The sequence below is a fragment of the Anabrus simplex genome, chromosome 2 (genome assembly GCF_040414725.1).
Source record: "Anabrus simplex isolate iqAnaSimp1 chromosome 2, ASM4041472v1, whole genome shotgun sequence".
NCBI lineage: Eukaryota > Metazoa > Arthropoda > Insecta > Orthoptera > Tettigoniidae > Anabrus > Anabrus simplex.
Window position 1 is genome coordinate 824,674,320 of NC_090266.1, and position 25,679 is coordinate 824,699,998.

The 25,679-nt window shown below is 40.5% G+C and overlaps 1 protein-coding gene across 1 annotated transcript in view; it reads right to left on the minus strand.

Moving 5' to 3' along the window:
• The window catches only part of LOC136864483 (telomerase-binding protein EST1A), a 616,383-nt gene that overhangs the window by 95,504 nt on the left and 495,200 nt on the right, over window positions 1–25,679 (minus strand). The window contains exon 22 of the mRNA XM_067141513.2: window positions 23,929–24,120. Coding sequence (XP_066997614.2) covers window positions 23,929–24,120 — 192 coding nt within the window. The remainder of the gene's footprint in view (window positions 1–23,928; window positions 24,121–25,679) is intronic.

Consider the following 25,679-nt stretch of genomic DNA (forward strand, 5'->3'; position numbering starts at 1 on the left):
CCACTTCACACCAGCTCCTCCACCTAACTCTGTTTATTGCAAATAATTTCTCATTACCTTTGATTTTAATAAAGCTTTCGATTCCGTTTGACAGTCTCCCCAAATTGTTTAGCTTCATCTCTTCACCATCCCTCACTCATTCGATTCTTTGCCTCTTGCATACACAACAGAACCACCTGCATATCCATCCAAGGCAAGCTCTCTCAACCCTTCCCGATGTCTCTAGGAGTTCCTCAACGCTCTCCGCTCTCTCCATTGTTCTTCATTCTTTTCATAGCCGATATCCCCAACCACCCTCACGAGTACAGTTCCTCCAGTTCACCGACGATACAGCAGTCCTCGGCCCTCTCCCATCAGTTCAAGCCATGAACCGGATCCTGCAGCCCTATCTGAAATCCTTTACCTCCTTGTGTAAGCGTTGGCATCTGCATTTAAACTCCTCCAAAACCCAATCTATCTTACTCAGACCCCGTCGTGGACGCCTCTCCACCACCCGAAATCCCGAACACCTCTGCCTCAAAATCCGTAAGACCCCCTTCTTCCCCAACCCACTTTGAAATACCTAGGCATCACCATTGACAAACATCTGTCCTTTCGTCCTTACTTCCTTAATGTCAAATCCAAGGCCGCCCGCAGAGTTTCGGTTACTTTGCCGCCTGGACGGCACCAGCTGGGGTATCTACACAAAACTCGCCCTTACTTATAAAACCTTTATGAGACACGCTGTCAGTCATAGTCACCCTGCTGGGCAGCCGTCACACTTTCCCATCATATCCTCTAATCATCCTCTCCTATCCGCGGAACGTCGCCTGGTTTCCATTACTTTCCATCTCCCATCCTTCTATTATACCGAAGACCTATATGGCATATTCGCCTTCCCCACGTCTCCCTTCTGTTCAAAGATTCCTAGAAAAAGCCTTCACCCTCCAACAACCCCATCACATCCCCACTCTGGTCACTACCCTTTTAAGAGCCCTCGACATACCTTATCCGCGATCCACTATTACCACAGTCTCATCGAATCCGGCCACTTCACCCCCTTAGGAAGAATTGAATCTGGGTAATGTCTGCCCAACCCCCACTACATTGCTATATTCCTATCCCCTCCTTTCATTACCGGTAGTCTAGCCACAGCCTAATATAAATGCTGCCAAACGTTACAACACGACACCATGTAGTCCATCACTATTGACCATGATGATTCAGCCCTCAGTCAACCATTAAAAACAATAACCTCAGAAATAGATGTCAGTTATATTTAAACCTCTTATTAGAACCTTTCCACACAATCTGACTTAAGACACAATCTGTTAATGTATCCGAAACATGTAACCACTGTCACCCTATCTCGAACTATATCTCTAAATACTCATGAATATGTAAGTATAGTAGGTTAAAGTACTTTACATGATTACAGTGACATAGTACATCTAAATCTGTAACTACAGACAAGGCTGGCTGTATACGTATTTACAAGAATCTCGGTTCTACAGCTCATTCCACGTTACGAAAACAGTACTGCTCTTTTGACAATGGGGTTGCCATATCAAAAGGCTCTACTGAACACCATCACGGGAAAACGCCGGCACATAAATTCAGTATTTAAGTTCAAGACAAAATGCGGAAGAAATTAAGCTACTAAAGAGAACGGGGGTTTTACAGGGACTATTTTTTGTTTATACAGAATCAGAGGTAAACTAAGGCACATGTAAAACCTCTGCATTGAAGTGTAAGTCAAACTGGGGGAGATAATAGACAAATAATGTTTATAGGCTCGAAAACCGACGCAACAAATAAATACTCTAGATGATTCTACAAATGATCACAGTAGGTATTAATGTTAAAGAAAGAAATCGCACACATAGGCTAACCGCATAACTCTCACTCAATACAAGACTTCACTGCAGAAGTGAGCTGCCGGCGGATCACAGTGAGAGACTACAGGAGGCTTGTATAGTTGGGGGCAAAACATGACGGCCTCAGTTCCATTCTGCCATCACCTAGCAAATCGTCGCTGCCGGGACAAAATCTCCTATGTGAAATATTTTAGCTTAGAACTTTGGCCGGTAAGGTTCTGTCAGCTAAGGTACAATATTGTGTGCATATTGTCAAGGCATTCTCGCTCTTCATAATGTATGTGTTGCGGGTCAGTATATCTCCAAAAATATTATCACATAGGAGGTTTTGTCCCAGCAACGACGAAATGCATATGTATTATTTTGTATATTCGAACCTCGAATCTTCAATATAATTGTCAACAGTAGTTGATAATGCGATCGAAACTCTGTTACATTTACTCATTTTATTTTACAATGATAAAGGAGGTCAATTTTAATTGCCTATACAACACATCCTTATTAACACATGAGATGAATGCTGTTCTTGCGGACATGCTGAAAAGTAAAGCATTAGGCCTACATACGTAAAATCTTCACACCCTACATTCCTTTATTGTATATATCTGTACATTTATGTGCTAAAACTACATATACCATCAGGTAATTGCCATGATTAAAGATAGCGAATCAATATTGTTTAGTCAGATAAAATCTGTGTAAACAGGTATATTTATTGTAAACATGGTAAACACAATGTTGATTAATTATGTTCAGAATATCTTAATGTAAGAACACATTATCGACACTTAACAAAGTACAGATCAATTAATTTTGTTCACTCCAATATTTAAATTCTCCGCAAATCTGCCATTAATGGTAACAAAATAAAAAATTGTACACGTTATCTTCACGAACAGTTAGGGTACGCGGAATGAGCTATACCCAGGGTAGAACCGAGATTCTTGTAAATATGTATACAGTCAGTCTTGTGTGTAGTTATATATATATACTATGTCACAGTAATCATATAACAAACTTTATTCAGTCAGCATGGTGAATTATGTTTCAATATCCTAAAGACAATTGTCGAAGATAACGAAAATCAATTGGTTATTGTTATACATCAGACGGGAAGGATTAATGTGTACTTGCATATATAAAAATCAATTAATAACATATTTCTTCTTTCTTTTTTCTACCACTTTTCCCACACATTTAGGGTCGCGGGTGAGAACTGTGTCGCACATGTGAATTTGGCTGTTTTACGGCCGGATGTCCTTCCAGACGCCAACCCTATATGAAGGGATGTAATCTCTATTGCGAGTTTCTGTGGTGGTTTGTAGTATAGTGTGTTGTCTGAATATGAAGAGCAAAGTGTTGGGACAAACACAAACACCCAGTCCCCGGGCCAGAAGAATTAATCAGAGGCGATTAAAATCCCCGACCCGGCCGGGAATCGAAGCCGGGACCCTCTGAACCGAACACCTCAACACTGACCATGCCAATGAGTCGGACAAAAAATGAATTATAACAACTATTTTATCATTATTTTTACGTAATACATATTTAATTGTAAAAAGAATAAAATAAAAAAGATTAAGAAAAAAGGAAAGGAAAAGAACAAATAAGAATAACAAATAATAATTTAAAAAAGGTTGTTCTAATCCACATTGACCAAGTTATTACGAAGGGAGCAAGTTACAATTTTGTTTTTCCAGTTTTTCTTATACTGCTATCAAGAGACACATTCATGTTTGTACTCATCAAGCATGTCTAATTATGTACATACTACCCAAGAATCAATTAAAACTTCTGCCAGGAGCCCGATCATCTCAACCATCAATCCTACCACATCCATTAACCATCTCTCATACTCCCATATTCCTTAGCTCTCCGCAACCCCCGCAACTCTCCAGGCCAGAGAGTTGGTGTAACCTACTAGATATCCCAGCAATACCCGTCGGGGAGGGTAATGAAAGGTAGTTGTTAGTAGCAGTAGTAGTAGTAGTAGTAGTAGTAGTAGTAGTAGTAGTAGTAGTGGTGTCACTACCGGCGTGCTAGCTGGCCAGCATCTTGGGAAGGTGCAGTATCCAACTGATGAGCCCATATCGCACTGGGGCGAAACATTGGAAATTTTTGACGTTTTGAGTTTTCTGAATGTTATTTAGCTATCTCAATCGGAAGCCATGTTTTTGGTCATGCTTGTCCGGGAGGGCATATACAGCAAGTGGAGATGCAATTCTCCCCTAGGACGTAGGCACTGCATTGTGTTTACCACAGGATACCTTGCAGTGGTGTCAATCGACGTATCCTGGCTCATTCCGGTGGTACTTGAAGGTGTTCAAACACGCCAAGCTCTTGTCGGTAGATTTAACCCCCGACCCCCCGCGACACATAAAAGAAACTCCTACTGGACAAAACTCCGATACATCAGCATCTCCGGAAACTGTAAAAGTATTTAATGGGCCGTAAAACCAAAACCATTATAACGTAGGCCTTTTTCTCTTTCTGTGTACACACTGCGGTTAAGCTGCACAGTAGTGGTCTATTAGAGAAGCAATGATTGCGGCTAGACTCATACTTATTTCATTAGTTGGTTAGCGGATCACACGGATAGTTGTAATGTAAATCATTTTAGGATTAAAAGAACGTAACGATGCAGAATGATTATGTCATGTCATTGTATTATATATTTTTGTAACAGCAGAATAATACTGTACATTGACGTTCTTGTGAGACAAACGAATGGACGCTTCATGAATTCCATTCGGCTTATACTGAGTGCCGCTTTCTTAGCTGGTCATAAAAGACGTACATGACCCCACGATTAAAAATCAACGAGAGAAATCGGGAGCTAAATTTGAATGACACAAAAATAACTACAACCTTGCAGCTGGCAATTAAAAATGCTGTAGGCTGTGTGTCATGAAACATGATCCACGAAAGTCCCATACTAGGTCCGGAAGCCTTTCAGAGCAACTCACAAAGACAGAAATGAACGTAATTATAGGTCTAATTTCGAAAGTCCGTATCACTACGCGTTCGGATGGTAGGCGGTTGCATAGTAGGCTTCAGCCTACAAATGGCCACGACAGGTCTGCGGTCCGATACCTCTGCACGCCGACCGACCAACCGAGCAGTTCTGACGTGGATCTACGCCTCTGCATTCCGGAGACGGGGAGGTTCTGTTCACACCGTCGGCTGTCCTGAGAATGGTTTTTCATGGTTTTCCATTCTCCAGCACTAAGGCGAATGCCCGGACAGTTCCTAGTAGTCTATAGGCCACGGCCGCCAACCCCCTCACATTCGCCGAACATCTCCTTCACCATATCACATCCCCTTCAGGATCGGAATGACAACGTTTTGGTAGTAGTAGTGGTGTCCGCTACCGGCTAGAGTATTGGGAAGGTGCGGTATCAAACTGATGAGCCCATGCCACACTGAGTAATTTTTGACGATTAAGTTTTCTGAATTTTATTTAGCTATCTCAATCGGAAGCCATATTTTTGGTCAGGTCCAAAATATTTCGTAAATACCACACTGGAGCACGGCTTTCTTGTCTTTCAATAATTTCTTCTGTCATTTCCCTGAAATTCGTCACCAATTTTATAGGTTAAAACTGAAATAAATCAGCTTAATAAAGTGAGGACTTCATGAAGAACATCGCTATTAAGTACGAATAACTTGCGCCGGAGTCTGGAATAAAGTAGAGATTTAAATTCGACTTGAACATAGGTATTACTTAATGAGACTATTAATACCAGCCTTAGAACTCTCTACTTAGAAAACGGTAAGCTGAGACAAGGGACGGGAAGGTACTTCATGAACTGAAATTAAGTACTTAGAATTGGATTAGTGAGTGCGGTAACTAAAAACCACTTTGACTCAGGATGGGACCATCCCATTCTTTCAGTCAATCTTGAAAAATATGTTTGAGAGAATCGAACTGATTTCATTACTGCGCTTACAGACGATATAACCGAAATTCACATGTTCACTGTCTGTTGACCCAGACAGCTGGTATTGCTGAGCGCCTGCCAACAATCAGTCCACACCCTCGCCTCCCGCCAGCCATGTTCTCACGGCATTGCTCCAGAAGAACGGTTCTGAGGATACACCTAGGAATTTGGGGGCCACTTGATGTGCTTCTGGCACTGGCAATACGGGTACATTTCCCTCTTTAAGCTGTTAGGGCATCTGAATAAAGGACCAGCGTAAACTACTACTTCTGCCGGTTTTCCCACACCTGTGGGATCGCGGGTGCGAACTGTGTCGCACATGTAAAGGACCAGAGTAAATTAACGAAACGAAATATAACACTATTATTCAGCTTTCCAGAATCGAAATTCTACTACGCTAGAAATACCACTCCACTTACTGCAAATATGAATGATATAATATAGAGGATTGGCAATTGGGCGAAATACAGTAAAATGGTTTTCCCTGATAAAAAAATTGCAACGCATTATTTTGTAAACGATTATTTATCTTATTTTAAACGATGTGATCAATAAAACATGCCGCCCTATTGTTTATTTTATTCATCAGTCCGAAAGTTGGTTTGTTCCTCAAAACATAATTCTATAGGTCAAGACCTACTAACCAAACCAAACCCCACGGCACTTAACGCCCTTGAAAGGGCTCTAGCCTGCCCAGCGACCGCTGCTCAGGCCGAAGGCCTGCAGATTACGAGGGGCCGTGTGCTCAGCACGCCGCATCCTCTCGGCCGTTATTCTGGACTTTCGAGACCGGTGCCGCCATCTCACCGTCAGATAACTCCTCAATTCTAATCACGTAGGCTGAGTGGACCTCAAACCAGCCCTCAGGTCGAGAGAAAAATCCCTGACCTGGCCGGGAATCGAACCCGGGGCCTCCGGGCGAGAGGCAGGCACGCTACTCATACACCACGTGGCCGGCTAAGGACCTACTGGTTATAAGAAAACGCAGAGAAATCAATGCAGAAATTAAAAGGTGATCGAGGCTCCGATCCAGTGACTGTGAAGGTCAGTTCCTTCCCCATAATCCTCCGTTCACATCTAGCCGTGGTCTTTTCTGCCTCCACGGCAGAAATCTCATAGTTGGACATCCTTGAGACGATTTTTCGTGGTTTAAGATTTTCAAGTGCGGGCGGAATATGTGCAGGCCCCTATATAGGCCTGCCATCTCCGGATATGTGAAAGATCAGAATTGCAATTACAAGTAACGTCTAGAATATTACGAACCGAATTGGGATATGAATCCAAACCCAGTGAGGCGTTACATACAGATGACATGGGATCAGTAGTAGGCCTAGACCCTTACTGTCATCTCCACTATATGTGTGATCTGATATTATATTAAAAATAATACTGTCAGGCAAATTGTTAACACGTGTAGTTTTATTTTATTTCCAGCACTATTTCTACGTGGTTTAATTTCTCGTACTTGAGTGTTACAATAAAATAATACCAGCGTATAAAGAAAGAAAATATGAAGGGCTGAAGAAGGATCAAAGCCCAGTCATCTGGGTGATAGTAATTCAGGGAGGTTACAAGCAGGCAGACATTAGAAGCGACATTGAGGCGTTTAAGTATAAAATATTTAATTAATAACCAGAGATTAATCGCAGAATTTAAATCTATAAACCATACATTCAGAATACAAATCAAGTAAAATATGCACAGCCAATAAATGTGGTCAGACACAAACTTCAGTACGAGTGCATTCCTTTAAGTGCTTCAGGAAATGCTTCACGCGAGCGTATCCTGGCTCATTCCGGTGGTATTTGAAGGTGCTCAAACACACCAGCCTTCCGTCGGTAAATTTACCCCCCTCCCCCCCCCTGCGACACATGAAAGAAACTCCTACTGGACAAAACTCCGGTTTATCAGCATCTCCGGAAACCGTAAAAGTAGTTAATGGGACGTAAAACCAAAACCACTATAACGTAGGCCTTTTTTCTTTCCGTGTACACAATGCGGTTAAGCAGCGATTCACGTTCCTGTGAGACAAACGAATGGACGCTTCACGAATTCCATTCGGCTTATACTGAGTGCCGCTTTCTTAGCTGGTCATAAAAGACATACATGTCCCCACGATTAAAAATCAACGAGAGAAATCTGGAGCTAAATTTGAATGACACAAAAATAACTACAACCTTGCAGCTGGCAATTAAAAATGCTGTAGGCTGTGTCATGAAACATGATCCACGAAAGCAAACTCTTAGTCCCATACTAGGTCCGGAAGTCTTTCAGAGCAACTCACAAATACAGAAATGAACGTAGTTATAGGTCTAATTTCGAAAGTCGGGACATACAAACCAAGTAGCAGAGCCAACAAGATGCTGCCAAGGAAGGAAATCACGTGGTTGGTCGATAAACAATTTACAGACTAGACCTTAACTGAAAAGCTACATGTTACTGCACAATACTGATATTAATAAAACGCAGAATTATATTCCATATTACACCGACCTATTTGCATTTAACGCAATATTCCGCGCAGAAGCCTAATGGTAAAAGCCACATTTTGAAGACGAAGTATACACAACAAGAGAAGCAGCATTAAACAGAAAATAAGATTAAACAATATACACAGAAAATATAAATATGTTATTAGTAGGCTGTAAATCACGTTTACATCTTTGGATACCACTTTAAAAAGATAACACACTGAAAAATGCTACGAGAGGATTAGACAGTTATTTTTATGTTTCGTAGATCGAGAGAACGCATACGACAGAATAAAGACAGGAAAAGATGTTCACCGTACTGGGGGACAGGGTAGAGTATGAAAATCAATCAAATTGATGGTCGAATGAGTACTTGGTTCAGGGTACTTACAGGGGTTAGACAAGGCTGTAATCTTTCACTTTTGTTCTTCATCTGCTGAAAGCTATAAAGTGGCAGGGAAGGATTTAGTTACGTGGAGATGTAGTATGCAGTCTGGCCTATTCTGAAAACTTGGTCTTAATGGCAGATTGTGCCGAAAGCCCGCAGTCTAATATCTTGGAACTTGAAAATGGGCACCATGAGTATGGTATGAAAATTAGCCTTTCGAAGTCTAAATTGATGTCAGTAGGTAAGAAATCCAAGAGAATTCAATGTCAGATTGGGGATACAAAGCTGGAACAGGTTGTTAATTTCAAGTACTTAGGATGTGAGTTCTCCCAGGATGGTAATATAGTAAGTGAGATTGAATCAAGGTGCAGTAAAGCTAATGCAGTGAGCTTGCAGTTGCGATCAACAGTATTCTGTAAGAAGGAAATCAGCTCCCGGAGGAAACTATCTTTACATCGGTGTGTTTTCAGACAAACTTTGTTCTACCGGAGCGAAAGCTGGATGGACTCAGGATATCATATTCATAAGTTAGAAATAACAGACATGAAAGTAGCGAGAATTACTGCTGGTACAAACATGTGGGAACAATGGCAGGAGGGTACGCGAAACGTGAGATAGAGGCTAAGTTAGGAATGAACTCAATGGATGACGCTGTACGCATAAACCGGCTTCGGTGATGGGTTCATGTGAGACGGATGGAGAAGTATAGGTTACCTGTCCTAGGAAAATAATGGACTCTATCATGGAGGGCAAGAGGAGTAGAGGGAGACCACGGCGACGATGTCTAGACTCAGTTTCTAACGATTTAAAGATAAGAGGTATAGAACTAAATGAGGACGCAGCACTAGTTGCAAACAGAGGACTGTAGCGACGTTTAGTAAATACACAGAGGCTTGCAGACTGAACGCTGAAAGGCATAACGGTCTATAATGATAATGTATACAGGGTGAAGCGTAATTCGCGCACTCGGGCGTCGCAGCGCGACTCCTCACATGCCAGCAATAAAAAAAATGTCTCTTACAAAATTTCGTCTTGCGAGTATATCCGGTAGAAAACGGACGTTGAAGAGTAGCAATCTGGCAACACTGTAACCATATGTAGGGTAATTACCGCTGTCAGCATGTTCTCGTCGTGCCGTATAGTTGGTGCAGTGGGTAAAATTTTTGGTTGGCATGCAGGAGGTCGATGGTTCGATCCTGGGTTGAGAAAGCCGGTGCTGACAGGTGTGAAAACTACCGCACCATTAGTTTAGTATCTCATGCCTGCAAAATTTTAACACGTATTATTTACAGAAGAATGGAAAAACAAGTTGAAGCTGAGTTGGGAGAAGATCAATTTGGCTTCAGAAGAAATGTAGGAACACGTGATGCTATCCTGACTTTACGTCTGATCTTAGAGGATCGAATCAAGAAGGACAAGCCCACGTACATGGCATTCGTAGATCTAGAAAAGGCATTCGATAATGTTGATTGGACCAAGCTATTTATGATTCTGAAGATGATAGGGATCAGATACCGAGAACGAAGAATTATCTACAATCTGTATAAAAATCAGTCTGCAGTGATAAGAATCGAGGGCTTTGAAAAAGAAGCAGCAATCCAGAAAGGAGTGAGGCAAGGCTGCAGTTTGTCCCCTCTCCTTTTCAATGTTTACATGGAACAGGCAGTAAAGGAAATCAAAGAGAAATTTGGAAAGGGAATCACAGTCCAAGGAGAGGAAATCAAAACCTTGAGATTTGCCGATGATATTGTTATTTTATCTGAGACTGCAGAAGATCTCGAGAAGTTGCTGAATGGTATGGATGAAGTCTTGGGTAAGGAGTACAAGATGAAAATAAATAAGTCCAAAACAAAAGTAATGGAGTGCAGTCGAACGAAGGCAGGTGATGTAGGAAATATTAGATTAGGAAATGAAGTCTTAAAGGAAGTAGATGAATATTGTTACTTGGGTAGTAAAATAACTAACGATGGCAGAAGTAAGGAGGACATAAAATGCAGACTAGCACAAGCAAGGAAGAGCTTTCTTAAGAAAAGAAATCTGCTCACTTCAAACATTGATATCGGAATTAGAAAGATGTTTTTGAAGACTTTCGTGTGGAGCGTGGCATTGTATGGAAGTGAAACATGGACGATAACTAGCTCAGAAAGAAAGAGAATAGAAGCTTTTGAAATGTGGTGTTACAGAAGAATGCTGAAGGTGAGATGGATAGATCGAATCACGAATGAAGAGATACTGAATGGAATTGGTGAGAGGAGATCGATTTGGCTAAATTTGACGAGAAGAAGAGATAGAATGATAGGACACATCTTAAGACACCCAGGACTTGTTCAGTTGGTTTTTGAAGGAAGTGCAGGGGGTAAGAACGGTAGGGGTAGGCCAAGATATGAATATGACAAGCAGATTAGAGCAGATGTAGGATGCAGTAGTTACGTAGAAATGAAAAGGTTAGCACAGGATAGGGTGGCATGGACGGCTGCATCAAACCAGTCTATGGACTGATGACTCAAACAACACAAGTTCCATTTGACATTACCTACTGTAATACAGTAAGACACCGTTTCTGAGGTCACATGTATCCTACATTTACAACATTTTGTAACGCCGAAACAACAAATACCTGGTTAGACTAATAAGAAATAGACAGCTGAAACAAACAGGTTTACACATCTAGTAGATGAAGTGGTGCGAATAAATTCACGCCCACGACGTGGAAAGGGCTGACCAATGAAAAAGATTGTTCGTCCATTTCTAGGATCGTAGTATGTAAGTGCAAATGGTTTCTAGAGGACCCGCTGCAATCGCTGTTGACGATTAAGATGCCAGATACCATACCACCTGGACTACATTTCCGAAATAAAAAACACACGCCTCAACTCAGGATCGACCACTCGACCTCCTGCATGCTAACCCAAAACTCTATCCACTGCACCAACTGTACAGCACGACTAACATCTGCTGACAGAGGTAGTTACCCTATATGTGGTTACAGTGTTGCCAGATTGTTACTCTTCAACGTCGTTTTTCTGCCGGATATACTCGCAAGACGAAATTTTGTAAGAGACATTTTTTTTATTGCTGGCATGTGAGGAGTCGCGCTGCGACGCCCGAGTGTGCGAATTACGCTTCACCCTGTATATGTTCCTAACTTCTACCGCCGTAAGAGACCGAAGTGGCGGAATTTTGTCCTACAGGAGTACTTTAAAATACCGGAAGTCACAGGTACGGAGTTGGCGCATTTAGATGCATGCAGTTGTATACTAACGACGAATTTCAGCTGGGATAGAGTCCGCTATCTTGGGAATAGAAGGCCAAGGGCTAACTGATGGCTCCATTAATGTCAGCATCCATAGGTATAGTCTTGAATGAAATTTTATGACAAGTACATTCAACAGAAAAGCCGATGTGTAACAGACTTTAGTCACTACCCGTTTATGCAAAACGACCGCAAGCTAGCGTAGTAAAGTAGTAACAAACATATCTCGTTAGGTAATGAATACGCCACAGATCTCAAGAACCGTTATATTTATCTCCGTTTCGAACGCAAACATGTCACATGTGATGTGGCCCAGTCCCATTCACTGATTCAGCATAGTGCCTAGGATCTAACACCGCCGAGCACAATGTGTGTGTGTTTGTAGCTCCCAGATCGAGCCAATCTCGAGCAGCCATCGTGGAGGTTCCCAAACAGCATCAGTATTACGGGAAGAGCCATCAGATTGTAGGCCGTCAAGTGTGACCAACTGCCGTCCGTGACTATTTAACATGCAAGCGACTGTCAACTTGACTTTAAACCTCAATCGCCACTCGTCTCTGCCGTCAAGTGTGTATGCGTAAACCGGAATAAGAGAGTCAATGATCGCAGGAACTATTGCACGCAAGAGTTGAAAGGCCTGACGACAGTATGCGTACTCATTCAATCTCTGGCTTATCTATAAGCTCCTTCAGTAAGTAGATAAAGAGGTCTTCATTACACCACATGGACCATCTCAAACACTACTTACCAAAATGGCATTAGGTTTTCTCAGAAGAGCTAAGTTTGACGTTTCTTGAACATGGTATGCATTCTGTACGGCTATTATACTACAAGCAACCGGGGGAATTGGTTACGCGGTTTGGTTGACGCAACTGTACGCTTGAATTCGGGAGATGATGGGTTTTAACCCCCCGTCGGCAGTCTTGACGATAGTTATCCAATGGTTTCACATTTTTATAGCAGGCAAATGCTGCGGCTGTACCATGATTCAAGTCACCGTTGCTTCCTCCCAAGTCCAAGTTCTATTTTATCGTCGCCGTGAGACTTGTCTGCGTCAGTGCTACGAGAAACAAATAGTTAAAATATATGTGTAAACCAGAAACAGACGGAGGCAAATTTAACAAGAGTATATTCTAAAATATATACAACAGTGGTAAAATAACCAAGAATTCTTATGTTTTACAAATATGAATTATTATATTTTATAAAATTCTACCCCTGAGAACAGAAATTCGATCCACCTGTCCCAATAGCACAATTCTACCCCTGAGAACAGAAATTCGATCCACCTGTCCCAATAGCACAATGCCGACTGGCTGCAGGGGCTTTATCAGAGAACTGGTCCATGGTATCTTGAGAGTTAGAACATGTCTGCCGCTGATGCATTCGTAAATATCTCATAGGAAATTTCACGTATGGCACTTATTCTGTTAACAGCTTAAATTCTGAACTGCGTTCTTGCCAGTTTGAATCCATCCAAGTGATAAACCCGTTTACATGAACGAATTTATTCCTCTCATGCGAAAACACTTTCACATACGGTTTTGTGATAAAACGCGAAAACTCGTCAAGAATTTTAATATCTACTTAACATGCGTGGTCGCTATGTTGCATTCATAAAAGTGGTGAGAACCTGACCGGGGCAAATTGGGTCACTCATATGATAGTACCCATTCCATAAACCAGAATTTTAGATCATTACTTTACTGGATCCCAAGCTACCAATTCCAGTGCTTGAATACAGAATGCGAACGCCATTTTGAATCATGAAGCCAACGGATTTGCACGTAAGATACGGGTTATGTCTCAAAACTCACGGGCTATAATTAGTAACAAATAGTATCAAAACTCACGACTACAAACTGGTAGCTAAAGTAAACATTCTAATGAGTCTCAAAATTCACGAATCCGGACAGCAGGTTCTTGCGATGACTGCGTGAGGGGTGAGCTGCGCGGTGACTCACGCTTACCTTCAACCATGTTTATCCACCGACTTAGGCCAGTCACCCAGGTAGCAGATTGCCTATTAGTTCTTTCTCTAGTATTGTAGTCTTTTCTTAAACAATTTAAGAGCCCCTGGGGCCCCTTTTGAGTCGCTTGTTACGACAGGCAGGGGATACTGTGAATGTTATTGTGCCACCCCATCCCACAGGGGAAAATCAATGGTTAGCGAATGAAAGAGACCGAGGCGTATTATTATCATGATTTTAAAAATACTTCTCTGTTGTATTAAAGCTAATATAATACATTTTTCCCCTTTCACATAAATTTATAATAGTGACGTGCAGCCTCCGGAGAGGCCTGGTGCAGGTCTTTAGAGTTGACGCCGTATAGGTGACCTGCACGTCTGTGAGGATAAGGCCCTACCTAAGATGAAGTCTAATGCTGAAGACGACACGAACACCCAGTCTCCGAGCCGTAGGAATTAACTAATTAAAGTTAAAATCTCCCACCAAATCGGAAACCGAACCCGGGACCCCATACATCCGTTGGACCATTTGCTAACCATTTATGCATCCAGCCGGACAACATAAAATTAAAGTAGGTATATTGCCCACTGGTAATTAAAAGAAACTGTCACTTGGTAGTACTGGAGCTTACTTCCATAATGCGGCAAGAAGGCAACATTTACTCGAATTAGGAATTTTATTTAGAGATATTAGAGATCAAGAGAGCTAATTCACTAATTTAGTTCAACATTTTGGAGATTCATTTGGAAAAAGGCGTATTTCTATTTTTCGTTTCTAAAAGCTAATATAATACAAATTCAAAGGATTTCTTTTGGGCTGCACTGAGTGGCTCAAACAGTTAAGGCACTGGATTTCTGAACCCAAGTTGGCAGTTAAGATCCTGGCTCAGTCCGGTGGTATTTAATGATGGTCAAATACGTCAGCCCCCGTGTCAAATGGCGGAGAAAATTACTACTTCCCACAGGCTTCATGCTCTGCAGCCAGTGACGGACACCCTCGCAGACCTACAGTACAGTTATTTGAAGGATCCATAACAGGAGAAAATCAGAGGATGCATCATATTTCTCTCGGCTTTAAAATCACCCCCACCTAATGTATCTGAACACCGAAGTAACATGAGGAAGAACTTTTCCCCTTAGGTGTCTGTCTGTCTGGTTATCTATCTGTTTGTATATTCCTAAAAGCGGAAAACTGTTGGACTTATTAAAACCAAACTATGTATTTGGATTCTACTCTCTGAGGACTGTATTATCAGATGCATATGACGTCATGGTAATCACATGGAGTTGGTATTTATAGGAAGATTATTCTCAAATATTTTTGTCAACATTAGGTCTACCAAAAGACTGTGAACAACATACGTTTAAAAATATGTTATTTCCGTTCCTTTATACCATGTACGTATTTACCGTAAGGCAGATAATAACGCAGATGATTATGAAAATTTGGATTTTTAGTCCAAGTCCCGTGGGACAATGTCGTGCATGTCACTTCAAGGTGGGTAACGGGGAAAACTAAAGAGCCATTTTACTCTTTTCGATAGGACAGATATTGCGGGAGGTTACGTCAATGTCAGAGCGCCACGCCAGTGGTCAGAGATACAATAAGCAACCTGAGAACCATAGAGAATTCCGCACAACTTCGGACCAGGAACTGTAGCGTACAATAAATTTGGAAAATCGTCATCATTCTCTCTGACTCTCGACTTTGTTCAGCTTCATCATATTTCACGTTATTGCCACGCGCTTTCGTAGGAAAATATAATTTTAACATGTCGCATTGAACGTGTGAATAGAGCTATATTAATTCGCATAAATTCCTGAAGGTAACATGTAATCCACTGCAAATTCCGGGCGAAGAACGGGTACAAATGCTAGTTGTAAACAAAACTAATACACGACGTTTATCATTTATACTGTTTAGTTAAAAATGCAAACGTCCGTGCAGTGTGTGTGTGTGTGTGTGTGTGTGTGTGTGTGTGTGTGTGTGTGTGTGTGTGTGCTGCAATCGTAAACCACGAATGAACCAGCTCAGTCTGTGAATAAATACACAAAAGGAGAACCACTAACAAGTGGTGAGAAAGCATACGTGTTAAATGCGTTTTCCAAATTTCGTGAAGAAAATCCTGGTAGTACTCTGGATGAAGCAACACGTGCAGTGGGCGAAGTAACAGATATTTCTAATGTGAGCATTTACCGTGATAGGAAAAAACTGAAGGTTGATAGGAAACAAGTTACTCCTAAGAAAACATGAAAAAAACAAAGCTAAGTGAAAAATACGCCAGTTTTACAAAAGACGTTATCCACACAAAAATGCACGACTTCTTTTTAAGAAATAAAATACCCTCTGAATAAAATATTAACTTCAGTTAATAGTGACGATTCATTGCCTATATTTTCTCGTGAAACTCTGTCTCGAAGTCGCCAGTGGGCGCTTATTGAAAAGGATGATATAGTGTTGTAGAGAAGGAAGTATTTACGTCAGATTAAGAAATTACGTGAAGAAGGGTGGTTATTTATTTCCTTGATGAAACATAGGTAAATGCAGGGCACACCACTGCGCAAATTTGGAAAGATGAAACTATAAAATCTAGCAAAGCTGGAGATCTTAGGGGATTATCGAATGGGTTGAAATCCCCCCTCCGGTAAGGGGTAAACGGGTTATTGTTCTCCACATAGGAAATTAAAACTGTTTTGTGGAAAGGTGACTGTTATTGTTGAGTCTAACAAGGGAACTATCGATACGGTCATGCCGAAACCGACAATGAAATTTCGAAAAGGATGAGGGGACCATAGGAAAGCAATGTACAAAAATGTAGCTGCCATTTCGAGCTGTTAGGTCCTCAAATCGCTACGAAAATGTATAATAAGATTGCACTCGTTACCATACACCTACACGCGGACAGCCCTGATGACCAGGTCAAGCGAGCACGTTACATTGAGCTTTGTGTGCGAGGCAGTAACACATGTTCCTGTGAGAGAGCAGTCATAAATCCGGCTAATGTTCTAGAGTATGTGTTAAGTTATTTCAGTGAAAAATATTTCTCTTTTCCCCGTAAAATAGCTTCGAAACAAAGCTGGGTCGACATGTTATCGAACTAACTGAAAATCATCACACGGGTGCCAGCACTGTCTCGAAGTGGTAGCGAAAGTGACAGTGGAAGCAGCGACAACTCATCAGCATTTTCTAAAAGAGAAGGCAGCACACCATTGCCAGGTATGAGAGGTGTTACAGATCCAATTTTGAGCCCCGAGTCCGATTCCCGTCAATCCAGTGAAGCGGCACCCTAGTCACCTGACAAACCTATCAGTTTAAGCTATGCTTGCAGTGAAACATGCTGCAGATCTTGCGTACAAGAGGAAAATTGTACATTTATGGTCAGAAAACGAGGGGCAGGGGCGTAACAAATGTGATACGGGCCCGGCTGCCAAAATATAAATTCGGGCCCTCTCATATACAATGTAAAATTTATGAACAACAGTTAGAAGTACCGAAATATATTGTCAAGTTATATGAACGAAAATGTATTCGTTATTGTAAGATTGTTAAAAAATAACATTTAATAGGTTTTACTGCTTCCATTCTCCAAGATTTCTACAGACCGAGATCGATAGCTGCAGTTGCTTAAGTGCGGCCAGTGTCCAGTATTCTGGAGATAGTAGGTTCGAACCCCACTGTTGTGACAACCCTGAAGATGGTTTTCCATGGTTTCCTATTTTCACACCAGGCAAATGCTGGGGCTGTACCTTAATTAAAGCCACGGCCGCTTCCTTCCAACTCCTAGCCCCTTCCTATCCCATCTTCGCCATAAGACCTGTGTGTGTCGGTGCAACGTAAAGCAAATTGTAAAAAAAAAAAAAAAAAAAAGATATAGAGAACATGGACTGTTGTTCTACACCTTCAGTTTTGAAGTTCACCACAAATAAAAATCAAACATACTTAAATCTGGGAAACAAGAGGGCCAAAGAATATTGGCTAATTATTTGCTCATTGAGAATTTGTTCTAATGCATGCATTGACTAATCATGAGTTGTATGTGCAGTGGTGTTATCCTGCTGAAAGTAGGCATTCTGCTTTCCCCCCCCCCCCCCCCCCCCCCTCTCAGTCAATATTTCAAAGGATGACTGCAGTATGTTTTGCATATAATGTTCCAAGTTAACTGTAACATAAAAGAAAATAGGGCAAATTATTTTGCATGCGGTAATGCCACACCAAACACTGACTTTCTGTTCGTGAAGAGGAATTTCGTGCACTACATGAGGATTGCCAAGTGCCCCAATCAACACCATGAATACCCAGCAGAAATTTATGCAGTCAGGTGGGTCCTGTGGTATAAACTTATGTACCACTGACACTTTGTAAGGATAAAAGTGTGGCATTTTCAGTCCCCGTAATTTCAATCTTTATGAAATATGACACTCCTTCACCAATCATCATGAAGATTTCCTCAGGCTGATATCCATTTTTGCTTGAATAACCGCATGTTTCTCCTCTCCTGTGGCTCTTTTCGTTTAAACCAGACCTTGTTTCTCACAATTTATGGAATAACTTTGCTATGCATTGTCTTGAAGGAATTGCAGCACCACAGAAAGAACGTAGATATTTGCAAACAGTTTTGTCACACGGTTCCCTCTTTAGAAGAATCTCTCTCTGTTTCTTTACGTCGGACCAACACAGATAGGCCTTATGGCAACAGTGGGATAGGAGTGGGAAAGAAGCGACCTTGGCCGTAATTAAAGTACAGTCTTGGCATTTGCCTGGTGTGAAAATGAGAAACCACAGAAAATCATCTTCGGGGCTGCCGACAATGCAACAGACATATCCCGACTAGAAATATCTGTTGTCCAATACTATACATCAACATACTGATAGCCAACACAACTTGTAAACTGAACATTAATTTCGTATGGATATCGCTAACCATGTTAGCTGCACTGCCTGACTGCGCATCCTATCCCCGCCATTTAGAACAAAGCAAGCATTTCCCTAGTTCACTTGTGTGACAGCACCAGCTTAAAGTGCCAGTAATGTAGCGCTGCCTCTCTTTGTACCTGGAGAACGGCTAAGACACTTATTATACGGTAATAATGTTATTGATTTTATGTCCCAATAACTACTTTTACAGTTTTTGAAGATGCTGAGGTGGCGGAAATTATTACCACAGTTCTTTTACGTGCCAGTAAATCTACCGACATGAGGCTGATATATTTGAGCACCTTGAAATACTACCAGATCGAGCCAGGATCAAACCTGCCAAGTTGGGCTCAGAGGGTCAGCACTTTGCCATGTAGCATTTTCAGTCCCCATAATGTCAATCTTTGTAAAGTACCACACTCTGCCGTCTGAGCTACTCAGCCCGGCTAAAACAATTATAATATAATATGGTCAAATTATACTTAATGACAAAATATGGGAAAATATATATTCATGTGATTAATAAAAGCCACGCGCTGTTCACTATAGCTAGAAATGTGCTTAATTTTACCAAAATTTTTACAAAGAGGCCTGTACAAAAAATGATGTCATAGAAATATGAGCCTTAGTTATAATGAAACAAGGATAGAAATTATGCTTGTTCTCTTTACAGTAAATTGTACTTGATTATCCACATACAGCCATTAGTGTGGGAGCTGTATGTTGTTATGACAGGTGACTACTGTGACCTGGACCCACTAACCGGCAGACAAGGCCAAAAATATCCACGTGTATTTCTACTTGCGTATCAGGACATTTAAAAATATTTTGACAACAATGAAAACAAAGAACAGAACCCTCAAACACAAACCACGACCATCTTGCATGTATGTGCAACTTTGCAGTGTATGGAAATTGAAATACATCAGATAAGCCAAATTTTATATCAACTAGCAAACAGATCCAAACATGCCATCTTTGTCAATCGCTTATTTGACAGAATACAAAACAGGAAAATTCATCATTTCAATGAAAAGGGTACACACACATCCTTAACTCTCTAGATTAATATGAAATACTCATTTACATTATGGCTAAAGAAACAATCATTTTCAGTGAACAGACAAAATTCTGTTATGCTTAAGCCTACTGTAATGAAAATGAATGGTCATCCATGCTGCTACAGCTTACCAGTGGGTCTACCAATGAACTGCAGGCAATCTGCTCCCCTGATGAAGCCTGCATTGTGCAGTAAATTTTTGCTGCCTCCCCCCGTATTATTCACATGTTTTATGACAATAATGCCAAGTGATGTTGTTTGTATTGGGTTATTTTGTCTTATGTGGTTAAAGGAAGTTTGAAGGTAACAGGCTTTGTGCGCAAGGGGCTCCTATGTATGTGATAGATGATGTCATTTATCCTCTTGACAACATGGTAAGGACCTTCCCACGCCGACTGGAGTTTGGGGGACAAACCTCTCTTCCTCATGGGGTTATACAGTCATACCATATCTTCTTTCTGATATCCCTTAGCGCCCTCTCGTTGGTTGTATCTTGCCTTCATTCGGTTGCTCTGTATTCTCAATCCCTTCTGGGCACAATTAGATGAAATTTATAATGAGTGCCCAAGAGCAGACTGTAAAATATTCTTCGGAGATTTGAATGCGAAGATAGGAAAGGAAGACAAATACAGACCTATAATACCAATGTAATGGTCCGTTATTGGACATTATAAATTTTCCAGCTAACTCATTCCTGGTTGCCTGCGTTTAACCCTCGTGTGCTAAGTTAGGCTCGTCAGTTGAGACTTAGCACACCACCCAAGACGCAAGGCTAGTGCATACCGTGGAGGCCACTGCATAGGCTACTTGAAGCCACCAGCAGTGCCAATGCACGTTGAGAGCTATGTCTCATTTTCAAAAATTGATGCCTGCCTGGCCATCAAATGATGTAGATGTTGATTCCCATAGGCAACCTAAAATATTTGTCCCGAATGAGTAAATTTATAATACCAATATAATGGTCCGTTATTGGACATTACAAATTTTCCAGCTAACTCATTCCTGGTTGCCTGCGTTTCGCCCTCGTGTGCTAAGTTAGGCTCGTCAGTTGGGACTTAGCACACCACCCAAGACGCAAGGCTAGTGCATACTGTGGAGGCCACTGCATAGGCTACTTGACGCCACCAGCAGTGCCAATGCACTATGAGAGCTATGTCTCATTTTCAAAAATTGATGCCTGCCTGGCCATAGTGCATTGGCACTGCTGGTGGCTTCAAGTAGCCTATGCAGTGGCCTCCACGGTATGCACTAGCCTTGCGTCTTGGGTGGTGTGCTAAGTCACAACTGACGAGCCTAACTTAGCACATGAGGGCGAAACGCAGGCAACCAGGAATGAGTTAGCTGGAAAATTTATAATGTCCAATAACGGACGATTATATTGGTATTATAAATTTACTCATTCGGGACAAATATTTTAGGTTCCCTATGGGAATCAACATCTACATCAAATACAGACCTTGTATTAGAAAATACAGCTTGCATGATATTTCTAATGATAATGGAATCAGGCTTATACATTTTACCTCCTCGAGAAATATGGTGGTGGGAAGTACAATATTTAATCACAAGGACATACATAAAATGACATGGAAGTCTCCAGATAGAAGTACTTTTAACCAAATTGACCCCCTCCAAATAGATGCAAGACACTTCTCTAAGTTCATGGATGTTAGAAGTTATAGGGGGGCCAATATTGACTCTGACCACTACCTTGTGGTAGCAACTATTAGAAGCCGAATATCTAATGCAAGAAAGTTCAACAGTGCTCGGCTGAAGGAGCCAGAAACTGCTTTCAGATATGCTAGCTTGCTTAGTGAGGCCCTGACCGATTTGCCTAACATTGAGAGTATTGATGAAATCTGGAAGAATCTTAAAAGTGCACTATTAAAAACTGCAAATGAAATTTTAGGAAGGGAAGAGATAGTTTGGCAGAACAATTGGTTTGATGAAGAGTGTGCACGAGCAACAACCTTTAAAAATGAAGCATACAAGAGAATGCAACAGAGGAACCACACCTGAAAAGCAGTGGAAGAGTATAGAACTTCCAGAAGAGAAGAAAAGAGATTGCACAAGAAGAAAAAGAGACAGTATGAGAGGATAGAATTAGAAGAAATGGAACAGCTGAAAGGGATGAATGATGTGAGAGCTTTCTACCAGAAGTTAAATAAAAGTTGTAAGGATTTCCAGCCTAGAACAAGTTTATGTAGAGATAAAGATGGCACAATACTGGGCAGTGATTTCATCAGATTTTGAGTGTGTCCAGGTCTCAGCACCATATGTTAATACAGGCTTTACTAAGATTTTATACATCAGGACTTCAGTTTTCCTGAACAGCATCTTAGACTTCAGATGTTTCTGAGGCCATGATAGCACTTGTTAGCAGACAGTATACGTTTTTGGATTTCAGAACTAACATTGTTCTTGGAATTAAAACTTCTAATCCAAGGTAGGTAAAGCTACGCACAACATCAAACTTATATGAGCCAATTACTGCTTATACACTTCCTGATCTTGCCAATGAGTCAGCTATTCAGATTATGTTGCATAATGTAGAATTTTTAATCATCACATTATTCACCTTTAACCAATGACTGGATTGTCTGAAATATATCCCTTCAATCTAGACCTTTGAAACAACCAAGAAGCTCTGAAATCCTATTTTACCTAGTTTTACTTCCCCTTAAAGCAAATACAGATAATCAACATATCAATCTACTACCAGAAGCACAAATATCAAACTTTAATGGAAGAGGGTCATTCAACAGCTGTTCCTAAAGTCATTATTCATCTGATCATTAATAGTTGAACTGATTGCCAGGAAAATGAAATTTCCCAGAAATTAAACCATAATAAAACAGTTAAACACTGGATACCACTGCTGTTTCAAAAAATGTGTTAGATGAAGTGAAAATTTGGTGTTTTGCTACCATCTTCCATAAGTTCGAACTTAAAATTCAGTAAATACATATTACTGTACCTTCCTGGTAGATAAACTTGAATGAACATTGTTACCTCTTTGATGATGCACTCACTAACATAGAGATGTTTTTGATGATGTTGGGATGGGAAAGGGCTATGAAGGTGAAGGCAGTGCTCACAGTTTTAATACAGAGAACTGGCACAACAGTGGAACAGCGTAACACATTGTACACTATCAGGAGTGACAGTCCATTGCCATGGTCTGGGTTACTGGTGCGTCGTCCACGCCTAGCTTTGACAAATGTGCATAAACATGCTACACTGCAATGGAGTATGGAACAATGTCACTGGGGACAGAAACGGCAGCAGATGGTGTTTTCGGAAAATGGGAAACCGCAGAAAATCATCATTAGGGCTACCCACAGCGGAGTTTAAGCTTACCATCTCCTGATAATTTAAAGCAAAATTTTTGAATCAAGTGGAAGTGAATGATAATTATGGTAGGATAGAAATTCAAGGTGGAAAGTTATCTACATGAGATGCAATGTTCACACCAACTGTTACCATGGAATACACTAACAAAATAAGAAAATGTTATCACCCAAATGCTGCCAAGACAGTGTAAGTATATGACAACTTTACATAAACAGGAAAATACTGGCAGCAAAAATAAGACCTGAAATAACTAAGTTATCCAAACAGTATGTTTTAGCATATTTCCCAAGTACATAATTAATATTTTTAGCTGTAACATGTCAGACATCAGTAACCATAAGCTTTACTTTTTCTAAAGTGTCTTCCTGATTTAGAGCTTATGTTAAACAGGGCTGGCAACTGTGTTCATATTGCTTAAACTTTATAGTCTTGAATATTAATGTAAGTGTATGTATACACTGTGGCAATTATAAATAACGTACATCTCTAAACTTTCACTGTAATACTACAGGATATTCCACTACTGTACATTACAATACAGTAAATGAAATTGAACAATATCCTCCCCCCCCCCCACAAAGAGGAAACAACGAGAAATAAATATAGTACAAAACACTTCAATGCACATTGTTAACAATCCCATCTCAATAATTCAATTAATTCCAATTGCAACATATGATTATAAGGATCAACAGTCTTATCTGTATGTTCACATGCTTACCTGCACTATAATTTTGTGCCTCTCCAGGTCTCTTTCCAATTCTTCCCTGCGTCGCAATAAGGTTAAAGTCTCGCCCCCTTCATGCTTAAGAGCTTCACGTACTATAGTGGCCCTGCGTTCAGCTTCCTCAGGGTTCACTTCTCCTTCATCCTCATCTTCACTGAAGCTTTCAAGTCGTATGTCAGATGTCGACTGTTAGATAAGAGGCATAATGTGAAATGTACAGAAATAACTGACATAAAAGACTAAAAATATAAGGATTATCATATAAAGTGCCAATTGCATCACAAAAAGTAATTTCTAAGAAACATCATCCAACAGGCAATGAAAATGTATGATTCAGAAACTTCAGCATTCAATAACTGGGGTGTGTAAAATCTCAAATCTTCTAGATATCAAATTATAATGTAAAATGTTTTCATATTGGAAAAGTAAATACCAAAACAATGAAATTATTATTATTATTATTATTATTATTATTATTATTATTATTATTATTATTATATTGATATTGAGACTGAGTTAATGAGCAGATTATGAAAACAAAATCTACAACTGCATCATGGAGTTAGGCTTCACTGCATTATTGCTTTAACAGCTACTATGGATGAAACTCACTATAATCACTTTAGCAAGGCAGGCAATTCAAAAGTAGGAACAACTTTACCTATACAACGTTCACTGCCTACATTATTCAACACAATGAAAGGCTGGTTATGAACTCCAAACTTAGCATTATAATTATGAAATTTTGAGTTTTGAATGTAAGTATTGTTGATATTAAATTACAATTCATGTCTACAATTGTGTTTAAAAGACTTATTAACTAATATATATAAATATTTAAAAACGTCTGTGGTGATACACTTTTCGTAATAACACTAGGTGGCATGAATAAAAAATTCAATGTTTGTAACAGTCTTCAGGTATTTGTGAGAAAGATACTTAAATTAAAATTTGCATCTACATGATCACCCACACATATATTACCCCCAACCTCCCCCCCCCCCCTTTCTTTTAGAGCACCTAGAGCAATAGTTTTTAGGATCCCATGGAACATAGTTTGAAGATTTAATGTGCTTACTGTCCAAATGTTTTCATCTAAACTATCTTTATACAGCTTAAGATGACCACTAAGCAGTCGAAACATGTTCTGTGTGTGCTAATGTATTTTTAATTTTGCCCAAGGCAAAAAAATAAAGTATCGATTAGGTGGTTTTTAAATTAATTTGTTGATTGTACTCATCGATACGGTCATGAAGTGGATGGCTTGCAAAATGTTATCATGATAATTGCTATGATTACTATGCTATTTGCTTTACGTCGCACCGACACAGATAGGTCTTACGGCGGCGATGGGATAGGAAAGGCGTAGGAATTGGAAGGAAGCGACCGTGGCCTTAATTAGGGTACAGCCCCGGCATTTGCCTGGTGTGAAAATGGGAAACCACAGAAAACCATCTTCAGCGCTGCCGACAGTGGGGCTCGAACCCACTATCTCCCGATTACTGGATACTGGCCGCACTTAAGCGACTGCAGCTATCGAGCTCGGTATGATTACTATGTATAAAAAGCAAGTTTCAATGGATATTTAATATAGCACATATATTTCTGAGTAAATGCAACGAAACAAGCAAAAGAGGAGTGAAATGTATGGGTTTGCACTGCCTGATTCAACATGGAATGGTGTATATTAACTGAAGAATGATACTTAGTATATGAACAAGAGCACAAACATTTATATATAATGT